This window comes from Poromitra crassiceps (genome assembly GCF_964638095.1).
Source record: "Poromitra crassiceps genome assembly, chromosome: 6".
Taxonomy (NCBI): Eukaryota; Metazoa; Chordata; class Actinopteri; order Beryciformes; family Melamphaidae; genus Poromitra; species Poromitra crassiceps.
In genome coordinates, this window is record NC_139627.1 from 61,659,187 (window position 1) to 61,679,751 (window position 20,565).

The window sequence follows — 20,565 nt, forward strand, 5'->3', positions numbered from 1 at the left end:
ATAGTAACGTTAATGATAGACCATGTTCACATCACACATAGTTTTTGGATGGAGCACTTTTTGTGAGGAGAAATTAGCGGACGGACCGTCATAAGTCATAAGGTGATGTGATGTTAGCTTAGCAGCTGTTAGCCTAGCTAACTCCATCAATCAGCTGGTTGACATTAGCACTCCATTCGAGCAGACAATGGCTGGGTTTCCCAAAAGCTTCTTAGCGCTAAGAAGCTTCTTTAACCCTTCTTAAGGCCCCCTTAAGAAGCAAACATGTTTCCCAATTGCTTCTTAGCCTAAGATGATCTTTCATTAGGAAGGCATGCGTTTCCAAAAAGCTTCTTAGCGCTAAAAAGCTTCTTTGACCCTTCTTAAGGCTCCCGTAAGAAGCCAACGAAGCCAACGCGTTTCCCGATTGCTTCTTAGCCTAAAATGATCTTCCGTTAAGAAGGCTGCGTTTCCCAAAAGCTTCTTAGCGCTAAGATGATCTTTCATTAAGAAGGTTTTGTAAGATCTTAACACCTTCTTAATGACGAAACACTGGCAGATCCATCCGCGTCAGGCAAAAGGAGATATTTGTGTCCACTGTTCCTCTTGTGTTTTTCCCTTTTTCCTTTCTTTCATGTACCCTTTAGTGTTTAAAATTGGGGAACACTTGAAAATCTCCCCTGTATGTATGGTTACTTGTGTTTTAAATGTTTTACCGCAGGCTATATTCCTCTAATCAGAATGGATTCCTTTTATAATAAGAATCTTGTGGATTTATATAGCACCTTTCACAGAACCCAAGGTCGCTTACATTCTGTAGTGTTTCTCGCAATTTTGTTGTATGCTGTGTATATAAAGCAATTTGAACTGCAGTCCATGTCTGAAATAAATAATGTTTAATAGAAGAAGTTCTTGTTTAACATGACCACGATTAGGTTATTCTACAACAGTGTTTCTCAACCACTGGGTCGTGGCCCACTGGTGGGCTCAGAGTGCCATCTAGTGGGGCGCAGAGGACCTCTCACATCGAGATGGTGGACAGCTCCAGTTAAGCTGCTTCTTAAGAGCCTTCTTTTTTTCTTTTCTTCTTCTCTTCTGTTAAGGTGACAGAGAATAAAATTCTCTTCTCTGCTAAATGTGATAATTAACAGCTTATCTAACCAAATAAATTGAAGCCATGAGTCTAGGAAGAAGTTAGCGGAGAAGAGAATTTTATTCTCTATCAGAAGGCGTTTGGGAAACACTTCTTTGGAGCCTTCTTAACTCCTTAAGAAGCTTCTTAACTCTTAAGAAGCTTCTTTGTTGGGAAACTCAGCCAATAGTGTTGTGGAACAAGCAAAGGCCTACCAGATATTTCCAATACATGTACCGGTATAATCCATACTGCTTTATGATCACCGTTACACTAACGTAAATCCACTGATTACAGCGTCCGGTGTCCTGCCAAAAAGCTCGGTCTCGTTTCCCCCTGCTTTGTTAAAGTGTGAGTACCCGAACGATAGAAACATGACTCCAATAGTAACGTTATTAACGAGTACTCAAGTTATTAATGAGTACTCAAGTACCCGAGTATTCTTGCCCATCCCTAGTGGTGTAATGTCTCTCTAGGTGAAAATTGTGTGTGTGTGTGTGTGTGTGTGCGCACATGCGTGTGTGTGTGTGTGTGTGTGTGTGCACGCGCGTGTGCACACGTGTCTGTCTCGGGGCTCCTGTCATATCTATTGATCTGCAGCTAGCAGCTACACAGCATTTCAGAACCGTGACTTTTTCAAACCGTTTTATACCTTGAAGCCGGGCCATGCCTACCTCAGCCTCACAACGCAAATATATAATACTGTATAAGTATTATATAATAATATACAATACTCAAACATCGTTGACATATCTCAAAGTTCATCCAGGAGTGTCAGTGGAAAAAGTCTTTGTCGGTCAGAGAGAGGCTCTGCTGCGGTGGGCTGACCTGCTGGTAGGAGGAGGAGGAGGATGTCACCGCATGTTGGTTGAGGTGGTCGGCCATGTTGGGACGTGCCAACAGAAGGGAGGGGGAGGGGGATGATGTCACGGCGTGTTGGTTGAGCTGGTCGGCCATGTTGGGACGTCCCAACAGCAAGGAGGGGGAGGAGGAGGGGGGGATGAAGGCCAGCGAGGCGGGGAAGCTGCTGCACTGGGCGGAGCTCCGCCTCTGCAGACTGCTGGAGGTGGAGGCTGAAACAGAGGACAGCGTGTGGGTGATAGGGAGGGCAAGACTTTAATAGCGCCTCCTGCTGGCTTTGTTCGTTCTTTCAAACTGACAAACACGATCATAAATGCTGCATGCACTACTTGGCATTTGTGCAATACGATATATTGCCACACAAAATATCACGATACTATGCTGTATCCATTTCCCCCCCACCCCTAATTCACACTGCAGGTACAGGTACATACTGTAGGTCTAATTCACACTGCAGGTACAGGTACATACTGTAGGTCTAATTCACACTGCAGGTACAGGTACATACTGTAGGTCTAATTCACACTGCAGGTACAGGTACATACTGTAGGTCTAATTCACACTGCAGGTACAGGTACATACTGTAGGTCTAATTCACACTGCAGGTACAGGTACATACTGTAGGTCTAATTCACACTGCAGGTACAGGTACATACTGTAGGTCTAATTCACACTGCAGGTACAGGTACATACTGTAGGTCTAATTCACACTGCAGGTACAGGTACATACTGTAGGTCTAATTCACACTGCAGGTACAGGTACATACTGTAGGTCTAATTCACACTGCAGGTACAGGTACATACTGTAGGTCTAATTCACACTGCAGGTACAGGTACATACTGTAGGTCTAATTCACACTGCAGGTACAGGTACATACTGTAGGTCTAATTCACACTGCAGGTACAGGTACATACTGTAGGTCTAATTCACACTGCAGGTACAGGTACATACTGTAGGTCTAATTCACACTGCAGGTACAGGTACATACTGTAGGTCTAATTCACACTGCAGGTACAGGTACATACTGTAGGTCTAATTCACACTGCAGGTACAGGTACATACTGTAGGTCTAATTCACACTGCAGGTACAGGTACATACTGTAGGTCTAATTCACACTGCAGGTACAGGTACATACTGTAGGTCTAATTCACACTGCAGGTACAGGTACATACTGTAGGTCTAATTCACACTGCACAACCATACAGTCAGGTACAGGTACATACTATACTATATTTTATATTTATATATTTTTATATATATCATTTTCGTAACCGTTATATAACTCACCCGTTTAGACAATAAAAAGTACTATGTTTTGGATGTGATTGACAGGTCACAGTGTGTTTTGGATGTGATTGACAGGTCACAGTGTGTTTTGGATGTGATTGACAGGTCACAGTGTGTTTTGGATGTGATTGACAGGTCACAGTGTGTTTTGGATGTGATTGACAGGTCACAGTGTGTTTTGGATGTGATTGACAGGTCACAGTGTGTTTTGGATGTGATTGACAGGTCACAGTATGTTTTGGATGTGATTGACAGGTCACAGTGTGTTTTGGATGTGATTGACAGGTCACAGTATGTTTTGGATGTGATTGACAGGTCACAGTGTGTTTTGGATGTGATTGACAGGTCACAGTATGTTTTGGATGTGATTGACAGGTCACAGTGTGTTTTGGATGTGATTGACAGGTCACAGTGTGTTTTGGATATGATTGACAGGTCACAGTGTGTTTTGGATGTGATTGACAGGTCACAGTGTGTTTTGGATGTGATTGACAGGTCACAGTGTGTTTTGGATGTGATTGACAGGTCACAGTGTGTTTTGGATGTGATTGACAGGTCACAGTGTGTGTTGGATGTGATTGACAGGTCACAGTGTGTTTTGGATGTGATTGACAGGTCACAGTATGTTTTGGATGTGATTGACAGGTCACAGTGTGTTTTGGATGTGATTGACAGGTCACAGTATGTTTTGGATGTGATTGACAGGTCACAGTGTGTTTTGGATGTGATTGACAGGTCACAGTGTGTTTTGGATGTGATTGACAGGTCACAGTATGTTTTGGATGTGATTGACAGGTCACAGTGTGTTTTGGATGTGATTGACAGGTCACAGTGTGTTTTGGATGTGATTGACAGGTCACAGTGTGTGTTGGATGTGATTGACAGGTCACAGTATGTTTTGGATGTGATTGACAGGTCACAGTGTGTTTTGGATGTGATTGACAGGTCACAGTGTGTTTTGGATGTGATTGACAGGTCACAGTATGTTTTGGATGTGATTGACAGGTCACAGTGTGTTTTGGATGTGATTGACAGGTCACAGTATGTTTTGGATGTGATTGACAGGTCACAGTGTGTTTTGGATGTGATTGACAGGTCACAGTGTGTTTTGGATGTGATTGACAGGTCACAGTGTGTTTTGGATGTGATTGACAGGTCACAGTGTGTTTTGGATGTGATTGACAGGTCACAGTGTGTTTTGGATGTGATTGACAGGTCACAGTGTGTTTTGGATGTGATTGACAGGTCACAGTGTGTTTTGGATGTGATTGACAGGTCACAGTGTGTTTTGGATGTGATTGACAGGTCACAGTGTGTTTTGGATGTGATTGACAGGTCACAGTGTGTTTTGGATGTGATTGACAGGTCACAGTGTGTTTTGGATGTGATTGACAGGTCACAGTGTGTGTTGGATGTGATTGACAGGTCACAGTGTGTTTTGGATGTGATTGACAGGTCACAGTATGTTTTGGATGTGATTGACAGGTCACAGTGTGTTTTGGATGTGATTGACAGGTCACAGTATGTTTTGGATGTGATTGACAGGTCACAGTGTGTTTTGGATGTGATTGACAGGTCACAGTGTGTTTTGGATGTGATTGACAGGTCACAGTATGTTTTGGATGTGATTGACAGGTCACAGTGTGTTTTGGATGTGATTGACAGGTCACAGTGTGTTTTGGATGTGATTGACAGGTCACAGTGTGTGTTGGATGTGATTGACAGGTCACAGTGTGTTTTGGATGTGATTGACAGGTCACAGTGTGTTTTGGATGTGATTGACAGGTCACAGTGTGTGTTGGATGTGATTGACAGGTCACAGTGTGTTTTGGATGTGATTGACAGGTCACAGTGTGTTTTGGATGTGATTGACAGGTCACAGTGTGTTTTGGATGTGATTGACAGGTCACAGTGTGTTTTGGATGTGATTGACAGGTCACAGTGTGTTTTGGATGTGATTGACAGGTCACAGTGTGTTTTGGATGTGATTGACAGGTCACAGTGGATGTGATTGACAGGTCACAGTGTGTTTTGGATGTGATTGACAGGTCACAGTGTGTTTTGGATGTGATTGACAGGTCACAGTGTGTTTTGGATGTGATTGACAGGTCACAGTGGATGTGATTGACAGGTCACAGTGGATGTGATTGACAGGTCACAGTGTGTTTTGGATGTGATTGACAGGTCACAGTGTGTTTTGGATGTGATTGACAGGTCACAGTGTGTTTTGGATGTGATTGACAGGTCACAGTGTGTTTTGGATGTGATTGACAGGTCACAGTGTGTTTTGGATGTGATTGACAGGTCACAGTGTGTTTTGGATGTGATTGACAGGTCACAGTGTGTTTTGGATGTGATTGACAGGTCACAGTGGATGTGATTGACAGGTCACAGTGTGTTTTGGATGTGATTGACAGGTCACAGTGTGTTTTGGATGTGATTGACAGGTCACAGTGTGTTTTGGATGTGATTGACAGGTCACAGTGTGTTTTGGATGTGATTGACAGGTCACAGTGTGTTTTGGATGTGATTGACAGGTCACAGTGTGTTTTGGATGTGATTGACAGGTCACAGTGTGTTTTGGATGTGATTGACAGGTCACAGTGTGTTTTGGATGTGATTGACAGGTCACAGTGTGTTTTGGATGTGATTGACAGGTCACAGTGTGTTTTGGATGTGATTGACAGGTCACAGTGTGTTTTGGATGTGATTGACAGGTCACAGTGTGTTTTGGATGTGATTGACAGGTCACAGTGTGTTTTGGATGTGATTGACAGGTCACAGTGTGTTTTGGATGTGATTGACAGGTCACAGTGTGTTTTGGATGTGATTGACAGGTCACAGTGTGTTTTGGATGTGATTGACAGGTCACAGTGTGTTTTGGATGTGATTGACAGGTCACAGTGTGTTTTGGATGTGATTGACAGGTCACAGTGTGTTTTGGATGTGATTGACAGGTCACAGTGTGTTTTGGATGTGATTGACAGGTCACAGTGTGTTTTGGATGTGATTGACAGGTCACAGTGTGTTTTGGATGTGATTGACAGGTCACAGTGTGTTTTGGATGTGATTGACAGGTCACAGTGTGTTTTGGATGTGATTGACAGGTCACAGTGTGTTTTGGATGTGATTGACAGGTCACAGTGTGTTTTGGATGTGATTGACAGGTCACAGTGTGTTTTGGATGTGATTGACAGGTCACAGTGTGTTTTGGATGTGATTGACAGGTCACAGTGTGTTTTGGATGTGATTGACAGGTCACAGTGTGTTTTGGATGTGATTGACAGGTCACAGTGTGTTTTGGATGTGATTGACAGGTCACAGTGTGTTTTGGATGTGATTGACAGGTCACAGTGTGTTTTGGATGTGATTGACAGGTCACAGTGTGTTTTGGATGTGATTGACAGGTCACAGTATGTTTTGTTATGTTAATTTTTTTTTTTTGTGAGTGAAATGTTGCATTGTCTCCCCTGATTCTAAGTCTACGGCTTTATTAATTAATATAAAAAGCTTCTGCTGTGGATTTTTAGCTCAAACAAGCATTGCACCACTGAAGTAAAGAACATGTTACATGACATTGACATTTTCGAAAATAAAAAACAGTTTTGACAATCATGAGTGGTTCATTAAATATGCCAAAGGGGTGCCAAAGTCACCCCCTCTCCCTCTTCATGGGATTTCATCCGCCATTCATTTTTCCATAAACCTTGCTTAAAATGCTTATAAAAATGGTTTTACTTGCTCAAACCAAGCGATTTGACTATACTTAGAATCAGGGGAGACAATGCAACATTTCACTCAAATTTTTTTTTTTTTTTTTTCGAATTTCGAATTTCAATAATAAAAGTCGACCTTGATAATAACAACGATTATTCGAAAATTCGAAATTCGATGCCCATCCCTACTTTATACAGTCTATGACAGACGGATATGAGTGGCGTCACACTCACTCCGCCCATCTCTTTATACAGTCTATGACAGACGGACATGTCATATTGTACAGAAGTGGCTGCGATAGCAGAATTCAAAAGTGTGGAGGAATAAACAGGTGAGAACAATGAGAACAGAACAGGTAGCAAGCACAGATACAAAAGCCTCAGTAAGGACAGCCAAGTGTTCATCTCACCACAGGCTCTGAGCTGCTGGTGCTGACTGCTGATGCTGAAACCAGACTGCTGGGAGAAACCTGCAGCGCCACCTTGAGCCTGGAGGGAGTAACACACAAACATTATCCATCTCAGTGTTGGCTATTCCTACAAACATGTTGTAGTAGTAGTAGTAGTAGTAGTCGTAGTGTTAGTAGGGTAGAAGTACTACTGTCAACTAGTACTACTGTCGAGTAGTGTTGGGTACTACTACATTTTATTGATGATAATAATGATGATGATGATAAGAATACAACTGTATTTATATAACACCGTTCATTTCATAAAATGCAGCTCAAAGTTCTTTAAATCAACAACACTGTGTTAAGATTAAAAACAAGAGTAAAAAAGATAGTTATAGTGATAATAAAATAAATTGATAATGATAAAAACAATCCTAAGATATGAAAAGCAAATCATAAAACAAGTATACGAAAAATAAAACAAGTATATCAAAGAATAAGATGATAATAAAATGAGTTAAAATCAATAAAGAACAATCCTAGCTGTTAAAACAAAAGGGTGGAATTAATTAAAAGTAGGGATATTAACAATTAATCGACAATAGATTAACCAGTATTAAGAATTTGATCAATCAAGCATTATATTAACTGGATTATTGACAATGTAGGCTATGTGAGTATGTGATATTTGTCTTTTTTTTTTTAAGAAAAAAAACAGAAATATATATATATATCTTTCTGGTAGGAAGGGGTGGATTCTGTGTCAAATCCGCTCTACAAAAGGGTTCACTCTGTCATGCTCCCACTGGATCAGAAATAAGAGTGTCTATTGGTGTTTGTTCACTTTGTTCCCGTATTCTTTACACGCAGACGGAGAGAGAGAGACAGAGAGAGAGAGAGACAGAGAGAGAGAGAGACAGAGAGAGACAGAGAGAGAGACAGAGAGAGAGAGAGAGAGAGAGAGAGAGACAGAGAGAGAGACAGAGAGAGAGAGAGAGAGAGAGAGAGAGAGACAGAGAGAGAGAGAGAGAGAGACAGAGAGAGACAGAGAGAGAGACAGAGAGAGAGACAGAGAGAGAGAGAGAGAGAGAGAGAGAGACAGAGAGAGACAGAGAGAGAGACAGAGAGAGAGAGAGAGAGAGAGAGAGAGGGACAGAGAGAGAGAGAGAGGGACAGAGAGAGAGAGAGAGAGAGACAGACAGATACATTTCTCTTCTCTTTTATTGTGTTGAAGAAAGTACTATAAAGTCATAGTATATTGTGGAGAATTGTGGGAAATGCAATGAAAAAATGCCAAGGGTAGGACAGACCCCCCCCAGACCCCCTGCAAAGTTTGTGTACCTTTCCCAAACAAACCTCCACCCTTGAAAGCAAGTAGTAGTAGTAGTAGTAGTAAAGTAGTAGTAGTAAAGTAGCAAGTAGCAGTAGTAGTAGTAGTAGTAGTAAAGTAGTAGGAGTAAAGTAGTAGTAGTAAAGTAGTAGTAGTAGTAGTAGTAAAGTAGTAGTAGTAAAGTAGTAGTAGTAGTAGTAGTAAAGTAGTAGTAGTAAAGTAGTAGTAGTAAAGTAGCGAGTAGCAGTAGTAAAGTAGGGCTGCAGTAGTTTCTGACCTGAGCCTGGCTTAAACAGGCCTGCAGTTTCCTCTTGGCTCTCCATCTGGCCACTCTGAGTCTGGTTTTCTCTCGACGCTCTCGCACCTTCATCACAACGACAACAACAACAACAACAACGACGACAACAACAATGGCAACAATAACGACAACAACAATGAGATGTTTAGAATTGATCTTCAATACATTCAACTTCAATGCAATACAGTTTGGTAAAATGGCTTTATCCCCTGAAACTCCATGGGGTCTATTTTGGGCTGGACGCAGGCGTCGCGCGGCGGAGACGAAGGGACACAAAGGGACACAAAGGGACACAAAGGGACGGGCGGTGGAGTGCAAATCTACTTGCCAGTTTCAAACCGACGCCGTTGTCAATCAACGTCCGGCGCTCGCCTTGTTTGAATAGCAAATTAACTTGCGCTCATCTGTGCGCAGTGCCATCTTGAGGCTTTTCTCATACACTCAGCTAGGTGGAAACCCCCTCATACACTATCTCAGCTAGGTGGAAACCCCCTCATACACTAGGGCTGTGAATGTTCACTGGCCTCACGATTCGATTCGATTACGATTCAGAGGGCTACGATTCGATTCGATTACGATTATCGATGCATCTCGATGCATCTTAAATCGATGCATCACTTTTTTCCGCAATACATGATTTATTTTTTCTCACTTTCTTTTTTCTCACTGTGTGGCTACTTTTAAAATAAAAGTGCATTTGGAATTGCATTGTATTATGATCCATAATTAAAATAAACAACTGCATGTACTTCCATTATATTTTATTTGATTATACATTTTTATTTTATTTTTTATAATCGATTTTTGACATTTGTGAATCGATGCAGAATCGTGCACGTCCGCATCGTGATGCATCTTATAATCGATTATGTTTGACACCTCTATCATACACTATCTCAGCTAGGTGGAAACCCCCTCATACACTATCTATCAGCTAGGTGGAAACCCCCTCATACACTATCTATCAGCTAGGTGGAAACCCCCTCATACACTATCTATCAGCTAGGTGGAAACCCCCTCATACACTATCTATCAGCTAGGTGGAAACCCCCTCATACACTATCTATCAGCTAGGTGGAAACCCCCTCATACACTATCTCACCTAGGTGGAAACATCTTGAATTGTCCACTTTGTAAGGTGAGTTGGACCATACATAAACCATACATGTATGTGAGCTGCCAATCTGCCCCAAATATTCATTTAAATAGCAATATGTCCAAGCGTACCTGGGTCTTAAAGGGGATGGCAGATGATACTCTGATTGGTTCAGTTCATGTTACGCCCAGAACACACCTATGAATGTGCCCTTGTTTGCACTCAGATAGTGCATCTTGTAACTAGCATCTTGTAACTAGCAAGTTGGACACTCCCCAAAATGCACCTTGTGTCGTGCGTTTAGACGTTGAGATATGACCCTGAAAATAGACGCCCATATCTTTACAACTATTATTTTCTCTCATTCTAGACATCAGCTACACTTACTGATCCTCACCTTGTGCTGGTTCAGATGCAGCCTGCTGCACTTTATGACCTGGCAGTTTTATGGGCGATGAACTTGATTTGGATTCTCTGGATTATGTTCTTCCTGAGGGCAACTTTCTGCTCTACTTTAAAGGCGAAATTAAGCATTTTCTCAGAATGAAGCTGACATTTTCCCCCGAACCCTGCTGCCTCCTGTCACTGTACAGTGTGTGAGTGTGTGAGTGTGTGTGTGTGTGTGTGTCCTGTCACTCACCAGGTCAGCCAGCAGAGGTTGTGGAAGCGTCTTCTCCATCTCTCTGCGTCTGGTGAGGCTGCGCCGCCGCAGCTCGTTCCTGCGGAGTTTGTATTCTTCGTACAGGCTGAGGTCTTTAGTCCAGGGCCGCACCGCCTGGCGAGAGGGGCCTCCAGGGGGCGCTGAGGGCAGGGGGGCCAGCAGCTGGGGCATGCAGTCTGGGACGTGAGAGAGGGGGGCGAGGCTTAACTGGGTTCAGAGCAGGGTGAACCTGATATATCAGGTTAACGATCTGGTCTCTTATTACAAATCATTTTTGTCCAATATAACAGCAATGATGCAGTTACATTGATTACATATATCTATTTTGATTTCTTTCATTTTCGTATGGGCGCGCGCGCACGCACACGCGCGCGCACACGCACACACACACACACACACACACACACACACACACACACACACACACACACACACACACACACACACTCACTCACTCACACACTCACTCACTCACACACACACACACACTCACTCACATGAGCTTGGTCCAGCTGAGCTGAAGGCTGTACTGGGATCAGGAAAGTTGCTCAATGGAAATCCTGGCCACTCTGATGACCTTTGACTCTAGAGGAACAGACAAAAGCATTCAAGGAAAAGTCATCAGTTTGTGATGTTAAACGGAGCGGAGCAGAGTGAGCGGATGGAACAGACCGCTCCGTGAGCGATGAGCGGAAACCCTCGCCGCTCCGCTCATATGCTCCGATCACAACAGATCATCTTATCAGAGGCTGGATTTGAGTTTTGTGGGGTTTTTGCAGCAGAATTCATAACTCTAAAACCCATGAGACATGTTTAAACAGCTAAAAGTGGCATAAGAGTGGAGACATTTTAGACCTTGAATATAAAAAAAGCTAAATTTAAAGTCCCTGGAAACCAGAAATATTTTATTATTATTTAGCATTTTGAGTTCCTCACATCACAGGAGCCTATGTTAATAAGCCACCAGCCAAATTTGAACGATGATGAACGTCGCAAAGTATATAAATTTAGGTTTGACAGTCTGGCAAAAGTAATGAGAATGAATTATTTTTTAGAGTGTATTTTCTCCCACTGAATGTGTGGGCGTGTCCCATCTGCAGCAGCCTCCGAGAGAGAGAGCGCGAGACAGAGGGGGGGAGGGAAACGGAGAAAGAGAGAAAGAGAGATCGACACACACACACCGTGCGTGTGTGTGTGTGTGTGTGTGTGTGTGTTCGTTGCTCGGAGAGGGACTCTTGCTGCGACTGCACAGCGTGTGTGTGTGTGTATGTGTGAGTAACCTCGCGTGAGTAACCAGGCTGTGTGTCTCTCTGTGCTCTCTCACACGAGAGGAGAGAGAGAGAGAGAGAGAGAGAGAGAGAGAGAGAGAGAGAGAGAGAGAGAGAGAGAGAGAGAGAGAGAGGAGAGGGAGAGAGAGAGAGAGAGAGAGAGAGAGAGAGAGCAGCATAGCGCTCGGCACAGAGTGGGAGGCAGACGGACACTGAGGCAGCGCTGTCACTGGGGGCAAAGAACGGACAAAAGGAGGGCAGATTGCGCACGTGTACAAAGGTTATATAGAGCTTATGACGTCATAAGCTCCTGCATTTTAGCACCTCGCGCACTGCTCTCTTCAATGAGGAAGTATCTTGTAGAATCTTGTAGAAAAGTGTCGATTTTAAGGCTTTGGGTTGAAAGTAATGTATAATAATTTCAGAGGCAGACAATTACTAACATAAGACCCTAAATAACATAGTTAGAACGTTTTTGTGGATTTTGGTTTCCAGGGACTTTAAGAATTTTTTTAAAGGCCCATTCCATCAATTGTCACTGTTACTGACGCCGGTGGCCGTTAGAGTAACTGCAGGCAGCGTGTGAACGAGCTGACACGCGGGCACCACCATACTCGCACGTGCACAAGCAGTTGCCTGGCAACAGCAGAGGTCTTGGTTGTTTTGTAACGTTAACTCATAAAAGTCACTTGAAAACGGCACCCTGGACAATTTATCGGTCAGATCAGCCTCGAGATGCCCAGGAAGGATTCTGGATGAAGTATCGGACGTTATTGTGGCATGTTTGGCCGTGTTTTGGTTTACATTGGCTGCGGGGAAATGGATAAGGATATTCACGTTACCGTGAGCCAGGAACTACCCTGCTTCCCCTGTATGTATTATACGGTACCGTCTAATGCCTGGAGTTGACCAAACTGAACAATCAAACAATGTTTCATAAACATAACAGTAACGTTAGGCATATTTACGACTGTTACATTCATTATCCACACAAGACGGTAATGTTATTAGTGGAGCTCGGTGGTAATTTCTATAAATGTAAATTAATATTAGTTAGCCGCGATTAGCATCAAGCTAATGTTACTATGTGCAGTCCCACTGCAGCTAACTGCAGTCAGAGCCTTCTCCCCCGGTACGTCTTGACCAAACTGAACAGTCAAACAATGTACCGTAAGCATAACAGACAGCAGGCTAACGTTAGGCATATTTCCGACTGTTAGATTCATTATCAACACAAGACAGTAACGTTATTAGTGGGGCTGGTGGTAATTTCTATAAATATAGCTAAATCTATTAGTTAGCCGTGTATAGCATCAAGCTAACGTTATGGTTATACTAGGCAGACTCACCACCGCAGCTAAATGCAGTCAAACAATAATGTTCCATGACCATAAGCATAACGGTAGTAACGTTAGGGTTGCATTACTTCACACAAGACGGTGATGTTAGCAGAGTTTCTGACCAGGTGGTCAGATACTTGTACTACGGAGTGACAATAAAAATCTTGAAAATCCATTAGCAAGCAGCTAACGTTATCTGGTCAAAACCACATTACAGTAGCTACAAGCAGCAAGTTCCCTTCATGAACCGAAAACACAGTCCTGACTCTAGTTTCCCCCCGATGTCGGTCACATTGCTGCTGTCTGGCCAGACGGGCTTCATTAGATAAATATTTATTTATTTATTTAGTGTGGACTTTTTCTGGAGTCTGTGTTGTTGTTTCATTTTGCTAGCAGCTAGCGACGAACGTAACGTTAGCCATTTCCTGTTAGCTGTCTTCTTCGTTTACGCCGGAGCCAGGACAAGAGGCAGGCTCGTGGACGTGCAGACGTCACATCCTCTAGCTGTGGCGGGAGATGCTATCCACTTCGAAACTGCGGTTTTCCATGTATCTTCTGAACGGCTGGTCGGAGAGAAACGCCCCTGGTCGCCATTTTTAAGTTACGTCAAGGCGCATTTACTCATTGCCAATAAAAAACACTTTGTGCACATTTATTTCTCGCCAGAACCGACGGAATGGGCCTTTAAAGGATTTGCACGGGCCCTGACCCCTCTGAGCCGCCCCCCTCACCTCTGAGTACAGCAGTTGAGCGTGCTGTATCTGACAGTCCAGCAGCAGATGCTCCTCCTCTGGCTCCTCCTTGATGCAGATCACCTCCTCCTGCTGCTGCAGCTGCTGCTGCAGCTGCTGCAGCTGCTGCTGCTGCTGCTGCTGCTGCTGCACCTCCTCCTGCTTCACCTTCAAAACAGAAGAACCAGGACTCAGGACTAGGAGGAGAAATCAAACCTAGGGCTGGGTACAGACCTCCACTAGTTTAAAGAGTTGCAGTGGCCTGGTAGTTAGCGACAACGCCCTGGCTGTAACATATTACCGTCCCTATAGCTTAGGAATGCGCCGATTGGAAAATTCTGGGCCGATACCGATGTTTAAAATAACAATTTGGCCGACAGCGATACAGATATTTTTTTGTATTCCCCCTTTTGTAACAGGGAAACAAAGAAATCTTCATTATTATAAACAAAAGTCTTTTACCTACCTACTCAATGAGAATCATTTTTCAGTAGGTGCGCAAGTACGGTAGCCAGGCAGAAATTATGTGACCCAACTGAAATAAATATCAGGCTTAACTCATTGAGTGCCAATGACGTCGATCGACGTCAAAGTAAATAGTGACGTAGAGTGCCAATGACGTCGATCGACGTCAAATGCGTTTTTTGACGGTGGGACGTGGATCAAAGCCTCCTGCATCTCCTGTACAAATATTGTAGCTATTGAAGGTGTATAACCTATTTTACGGACTCATTAGGTGGTGACAGTGCTCTCCAGATTAGAGAAAGGTCAGGAAAACAGCAGGAAAAAGCCCCGTGATGAAAGAGAAACCGCTCATGCTGCAGCCAGAGCCATATAGATTGCTCTGGCTGCACCTGACGTTGGCTGCGAACAGCAGTCAATCCGCTCCCACAACTGAGCCCCTCTGCCTCGGTCTGTCTGTCTGCATAGTTTCTCCACACGATTAGCCGCCAGAAAAGCAGCACCCGACACTGAAAAGCCAAACCATTCTCAGCAGTCCGGTTTGGCTTTTCCGTGTTGCGCTGGGAGCCGGCGCACAAAAACGGAGCACTCCGAAAATAGACGCTGGGTGCGTGAGGCTGTGTGTTAGTGTGGGGAGGAGTTTGCAGCTGAGGGGAGGGGGAGGGGGGTGGGGCACGCAGGGCACCACACAACTACACCACGTCACTACATCAGAAAATATTAGCTAGAGTCAGTGAATGTGCTTGAAATGCTTCATTTCACAAAAGGCTGAATATCTCAGCTTCTAATTTGAAACGCCTGAAAACGCTGAAAACAACCTATCTTCTCCGGCTCATAACTAAAGAACGGAAAATGGTATCAATAAACTTTTTTTTGCTGATGATACAATAGTCTCCTTGTTCTTTGTGCGTGTTCGGTGTACAAGCTGAAGTACAAGCGGGTGTAGAGGGGTGTGTGCGGGACAATTTTTTAAATCCCGCTCGCGCTGGATTCCTGACCATTACCGCCCGCTCTCGCAACGCGTGTGTCACTGACCGCTCGCTAGAGAGCTGCGAGGGGGACGCTCGCGGGCCCCTCGGGCCTGGCCGATACGGGCCGGGCACGGGCCTGCATGTCACGGGCCGGGGAGGGCTCGGGCCAAGATGTCAGGCCCGCGCAGCTCTCTACCGCACGCAGCCACATTAAGACTGCCTGCCCCCCGCCCGCTAGAAAGAAAAGCTGGGTCCCGTGGTACTTAATTGAACTGGGCTCTCTCAAACATCATATGTTTTCCTATGTAGTGCTGTTCAAATGCTGCTGCTTTAACAGCGTCGTATTTCTTCTTGTGATTGTCTATGTCCGACGTGATGACTCACTCAGCAGTAAACAAGGAGAGAAATCACAGGACCCACAGTTTATTTTACTCCCGCCCCAACGTGAATACTGCCCATTCCTGTGACATTTGCATTGGTTCCCCTGGAAGTTGCACCCCTCTAAGCAGGTGTTTGGCTGACATACACGTAAGGAAATAGTAATATTCATGTTGTGCACCAGCAATTGGCTCATGACCGGCGGGTGTTTCGAGACCCTTCTTCGCCCCATTTTGGATCCTCATCACCGAGGACGGCCCGTATCTTACATATATGATCTGACGAGACGTTAAAAAAACACCGGACTTATCCTTTAACTACAGGTGACGTCTGGGTAATGCAGTAACCTGTGGTGTGGTGGACAGCAGGGTGGAGCTGTCAGCCTGGCTCGACTCGTCTGGAGACAGAGGCGCCTGCTCTGGCTCCAGGGGCGGGGCTACTGTGGTGGGCGGGGCCAAGGCCGGGTCCACGTCCTCTGTGTGCGGCTGGAAGCTGATGGTCCAATCACACTGCTCTTCTTCTGTCCTCTGAGCCGCGCCTCGCTCTGCAGGACAGACCAGCCCACCGGGCGCAACAGGAACAGGAAGTAGTTTGCTTTAGTTTAGCTTCACTTCAATTCAGGCTAGACACACACACACACACACACACACACACACACACACACACACACACACACACACACACACACACACACACATAAATGCATGTCAATCAATCAATCAATCAATTAAACAATCCCATTAAGAACCCCCCAGCTCTGTACCTGCACTGGTTTCCAGAGAGAGAGAGACAGGCAGCAGCTGGTCAGACAGGTTGGTGCAGGCCATGCCCCCATCTGACTGGGCCATGCCCCCTTCTGACTGGGCCATGCCGCCCTCCAACTGGGCCACAGCACCTTCTGACTGGGCCACGCCCCCTTCTGACTGGGCCACGCCCCCTTCTGCATGGGCGTTCACTCTGACGGAACGTCCACTCCTGCTCTGTCCAGAGCTGCATGCTGGGAGCAGAAACACGAGGAGGAGTCAGACTGATAGCAGCAGAAAGTGCGTTCAACAAAGCATCCGGTGTAGAGGCACATGATCGACTTCCTTTTGCTCACCTAACATTTTATGTTTTAATTAGTCAAATAAAGCATTGTATATTTTTGTACTCTACTCCTTGTTGTTGTGTTATTTTGGGTCCAGATTTTTTAAACTGGTATAGTTGCTTAGGCGACACAATCATGGAAGTGGGAAACCCTCATTAGTGTTTTGCTTACACCTGTGGTTACCCCGCCTTTTTGACACAAAATGGCCCCCGTGAAAAGGGTCTATTCTCCCGTCTGCTCTACCGGAGCAACAGATCACAGAATCACTGATTGGGGGTTTTCTCATTGTGGGAGAGACACAACCACAGACTCTACCAGAGGCACACAGAGCTAGACTCTACCAGAGGCACACAGAGCTTTAAACCTCCTTCACCTTGGCCACTTCTGCCCGGCGTGCCCGCCGCTCCCTCCTCCCTCCTGGTCTGGGTGGAACGTGAACCCGGCTGGTGGATCCGGTGGCCAGCGGAGCCGGATCTCTGCTGCTGCATCTCCTCCTCCACGCCCTGCCTGTAGTACTTGAGCTTGAGCTCTGCGTAGCGCAGCATAGAGCGCATCTTCTCGTTCTCCTTCTCCTTCAGGCTCTTCTCCCTCTGCAGGCTGCTCATGTCTCTCTTCAGCACGGCCACCTGAAGTCACAACATGTCTGCAGTGTTACAGTATGCTAAGTGTAAGAGCACATATCACTATATTAAATTACTAATATCATCAAAAAAAAAAAAAAAAAGATAATAAAAGAGCGCCACCTGGGCCTTCAGCTCCTCGAACTTCACCCCGACCACCTTGAGCATCTCAGCCAGCACCGTCTCCACGGCTCCGTTCACCGCACGCTCCACCACCGCCCCCATCTGACCCCGGATCAGAGACACCGCGATGCTGACGTCCATGACGACAGACCTCTCACTCCAACACTGCTTCCTGAAGAACATGAAACACAACGCTCAACTATAATAATAATAATAATAAACAATAATAATAACGATGATGATGATGTGGGCAATCTGAAAACTACAGGGATCAGTCTGTAATGTTGTTATTCTCTCCAATGCTTCAGTCTGCAACTACTTCTGAATAGCTAAAGACCCCGTTCCCACTTAAAAATTTGGACAATGAATGTATGGGAAAATGAAACTTTTTGATACCCTATCTACTTTTAAGTTTTTAAGAGGTTTAACTTTTACTCTTAATTTGTGGAGAGTGAACAGTGACATCTGGTGGTGTAACTGTAAACCCTTTTAGTATAATGAAAATTAACTCTTCACGTGAAGTGAATGTGTCTTAAAAAAAAATTCAGTTATTGTCATTATCCCCTCAGACAGTGTTTTAATCTGTGAACAGTGTAGACAGGTTTGTCAAGAGTAATCCAGTCAGAATAAACCTAATTAAACCTAATTTCCATAGCACAAAGTTATAAGACCACTCTAGACTATAACTTTGACATGTGATTCCCGGAGAGAATGAAATTATAGATGTTTCAACTCGACAAGACAATTCGGTGAAAACTGTCTATAAGACCAATTGCGATTGAAACAAAGGTAAAATACATTAAAGTTGAATAGTGAATAATTATCGGAGTCAATAGGAATAGCAAAGTCTTTCTGTTATCCCTTTCAGAACTGAGTTGACAGTTTACTGACATCTTTGGCTCTAAGTGCTCATTGTTGTGTTGTTTGCGCCCTGCGCTTCCCAGTGATCGCCTGTCAATCAAACAGCATGGGCGGGACTGACGTCTTTTTCCTCTGAGTTTCTTGACCCATTCATTAATAGATCCTTTTTACGGGGGCCATTTTGCGTCGAAAAGGCAGCGTAAACACAGGTCCAAGCAAAACAGTATTGAGGTTTCCAACTTCCAATCATGGAAGTTGAAAACCTCATTAGTGTTTATTAGGGTCTATTCATTCAGAAAGAGCTCGCTCTGCTTCTTTCTCCACTCGCGCTCTCACTTTTGTGCAGAGTGTCAGATTGGATTTACGAACGCACCCTAGGTGACTTGGTCGCGAGTCGACTTGGGTCCCTGTTTTGATGACTTGTGACTTGACTTGACAAAAAAGAAATTACTTGAGACTTGACTTGGAAGTTAAATACTCAAGACTTGACTTGAGAGGTGATGACTTGTTTGTGTTTATCAGTTTAAATATTAAAATATGCAATATTAAGATGGTCAACGTTGTCAAGTGTCTGTTTAAATGAAAGTGATCCAGTAGAGTGCAAGCTGGAAATGGCATTGTCATGACTGGCTGTCAGTCAGCTCCTCTCACTGGAGGGTTTTGTTTTTTCAGGGAGAAGGTACTTACGTCAAATGTTAGTAGTTAGTTGTCGTTACTTGAACAGAAATAAATAAGCTTTTATTTGATGTTTGATTACATTTATTTTGCTGAATATCAATAGTTATAATACAAATCAATTCATTGTCATACTTTTTAAACAGGTTAGAACAATTGGACAATAATATCACTATTAGACAGGTATTAATACCTTGTTTTATGTCTTTATAAAGGAACGTAAGACTGCAGTATCTTGGGTGCGGGAGGTGACTTGACTTGCCCAAAACAAAATGACTTGGGACTTGCTTGCAACTTGGAGCAAAGTGACCTGGTCCCATGTCTGCTGTGCAGTACCTACGTCAGTAGTACGCAATGCTTTTGAAATTAAATTCCACGGATGTTTACACTAAGCCAGCAGCTTGGCTAGCTGTTATGCTAACGTTAAAAACAGCTGTAACGTTCGGCTAAAAGACATGAATGCCTTGCTCCTGAGTACCTCATCTCCTGGTTACCCTAATGAGCAGTAGCAGTGACAGACTAACGTTACAGTGTGCAGTAAAGCTGAGGCTCAGAGAGGAAACACTCGCCACTATTGTTGTTAACGCTAATGTAATGAATCGGGTTAGCAGTTAGCTCTGCTCGCTAGCTGCTCCTACAAACCCATGAAATATTACTGTCAGATTAATTATTATGATCTTTCCTCCAGTCCGTCAGCTGGTTTGGTCAGACTGAGAAAAAATTCGTTTATTAATTTCGTTTCTTAGCAGACATTTACCAACAAACCGTGAGGAGAATGGGTTGTTTTCTTTTCTTCTTGGTACCCTCTGCTCGGTACGTGTGTCGTGTCCGCGGAAGTAAACAAATACATTTCCGGTGTATGTATTCTCCTTCTCTCGATTCAATGGCGGATCACCAACAACTTTTAGGTGCATACCGCCACCTACTGTACAAGAATAAACAGTGCCTTCCTGGGCATTCCTACCATAGATACCCCCTTTCCCTCTGTTCCCAATATCCCCATCAGATCCCACTCTCTTCCTACCTCTTGAACGTATCATTTAATCTCTCCCTTTCCTGCTCATACATGAAACAATGCAACAGAATATCTCCACAGTTCTCACACTTATCCCTGTTCCTTTTCTCCATTGTAAACAAGGTTCCATTTAGGCCTGTGTGATCTACTCTGAGTTGTGTTATGCTAATTTAGTCTCTTATTCTGTTCCTCTCATTATACATTTTTGTTATGACTGACTTTTGAATTTTGTGATACGCCCTTCCCTTCTGATCTTCCTCCCACCTTTTCTGCCATATCT

The 20,565-nt window shown here is 44.2% G+C and overlaps 1 protein-coding gene across 1 annotated transcript; it reads right to left on the reverse strand.

The window, feature by feature from the left end:
• Window positions 1–1,885: 1,885 nt before the first annotated feature.
• Window positions 1,886–20,061, reverse strand: LOC310778010 (uncharacterized protein; the record flags this gene model as incomplete). The annotated part of the gene is made up of 11 exons (XM_083638329.1): window positions 20,028–20,061; window positions 17,735–17,906; window positions 17,365–17,617; window positions 16,668–16,901; window positions 16,252–16,448; window positions 14,094–14,261; window positions 11,252–11,339; window positions 10,734–10,930; window positions 8,977–9,063; window positions 7,388–7,466; window positions 1,886–2,184 (listed from the first exon to the last, which is right to left on the reverse strand). Exons 2-11 carry the CDS (start codon window positions 17,873–17,875, stop codon window positions 1,886–1,888), a joined length of 1,743 nt encoding a protein of 580 aa, XP_083494455.1. The 5' UTR covers window positions 17,876–17,906; window positions 20,028–20,061.
• Between the last annotated feature and the right edge of the window lie 504 nt (window positions 20,062–20,565).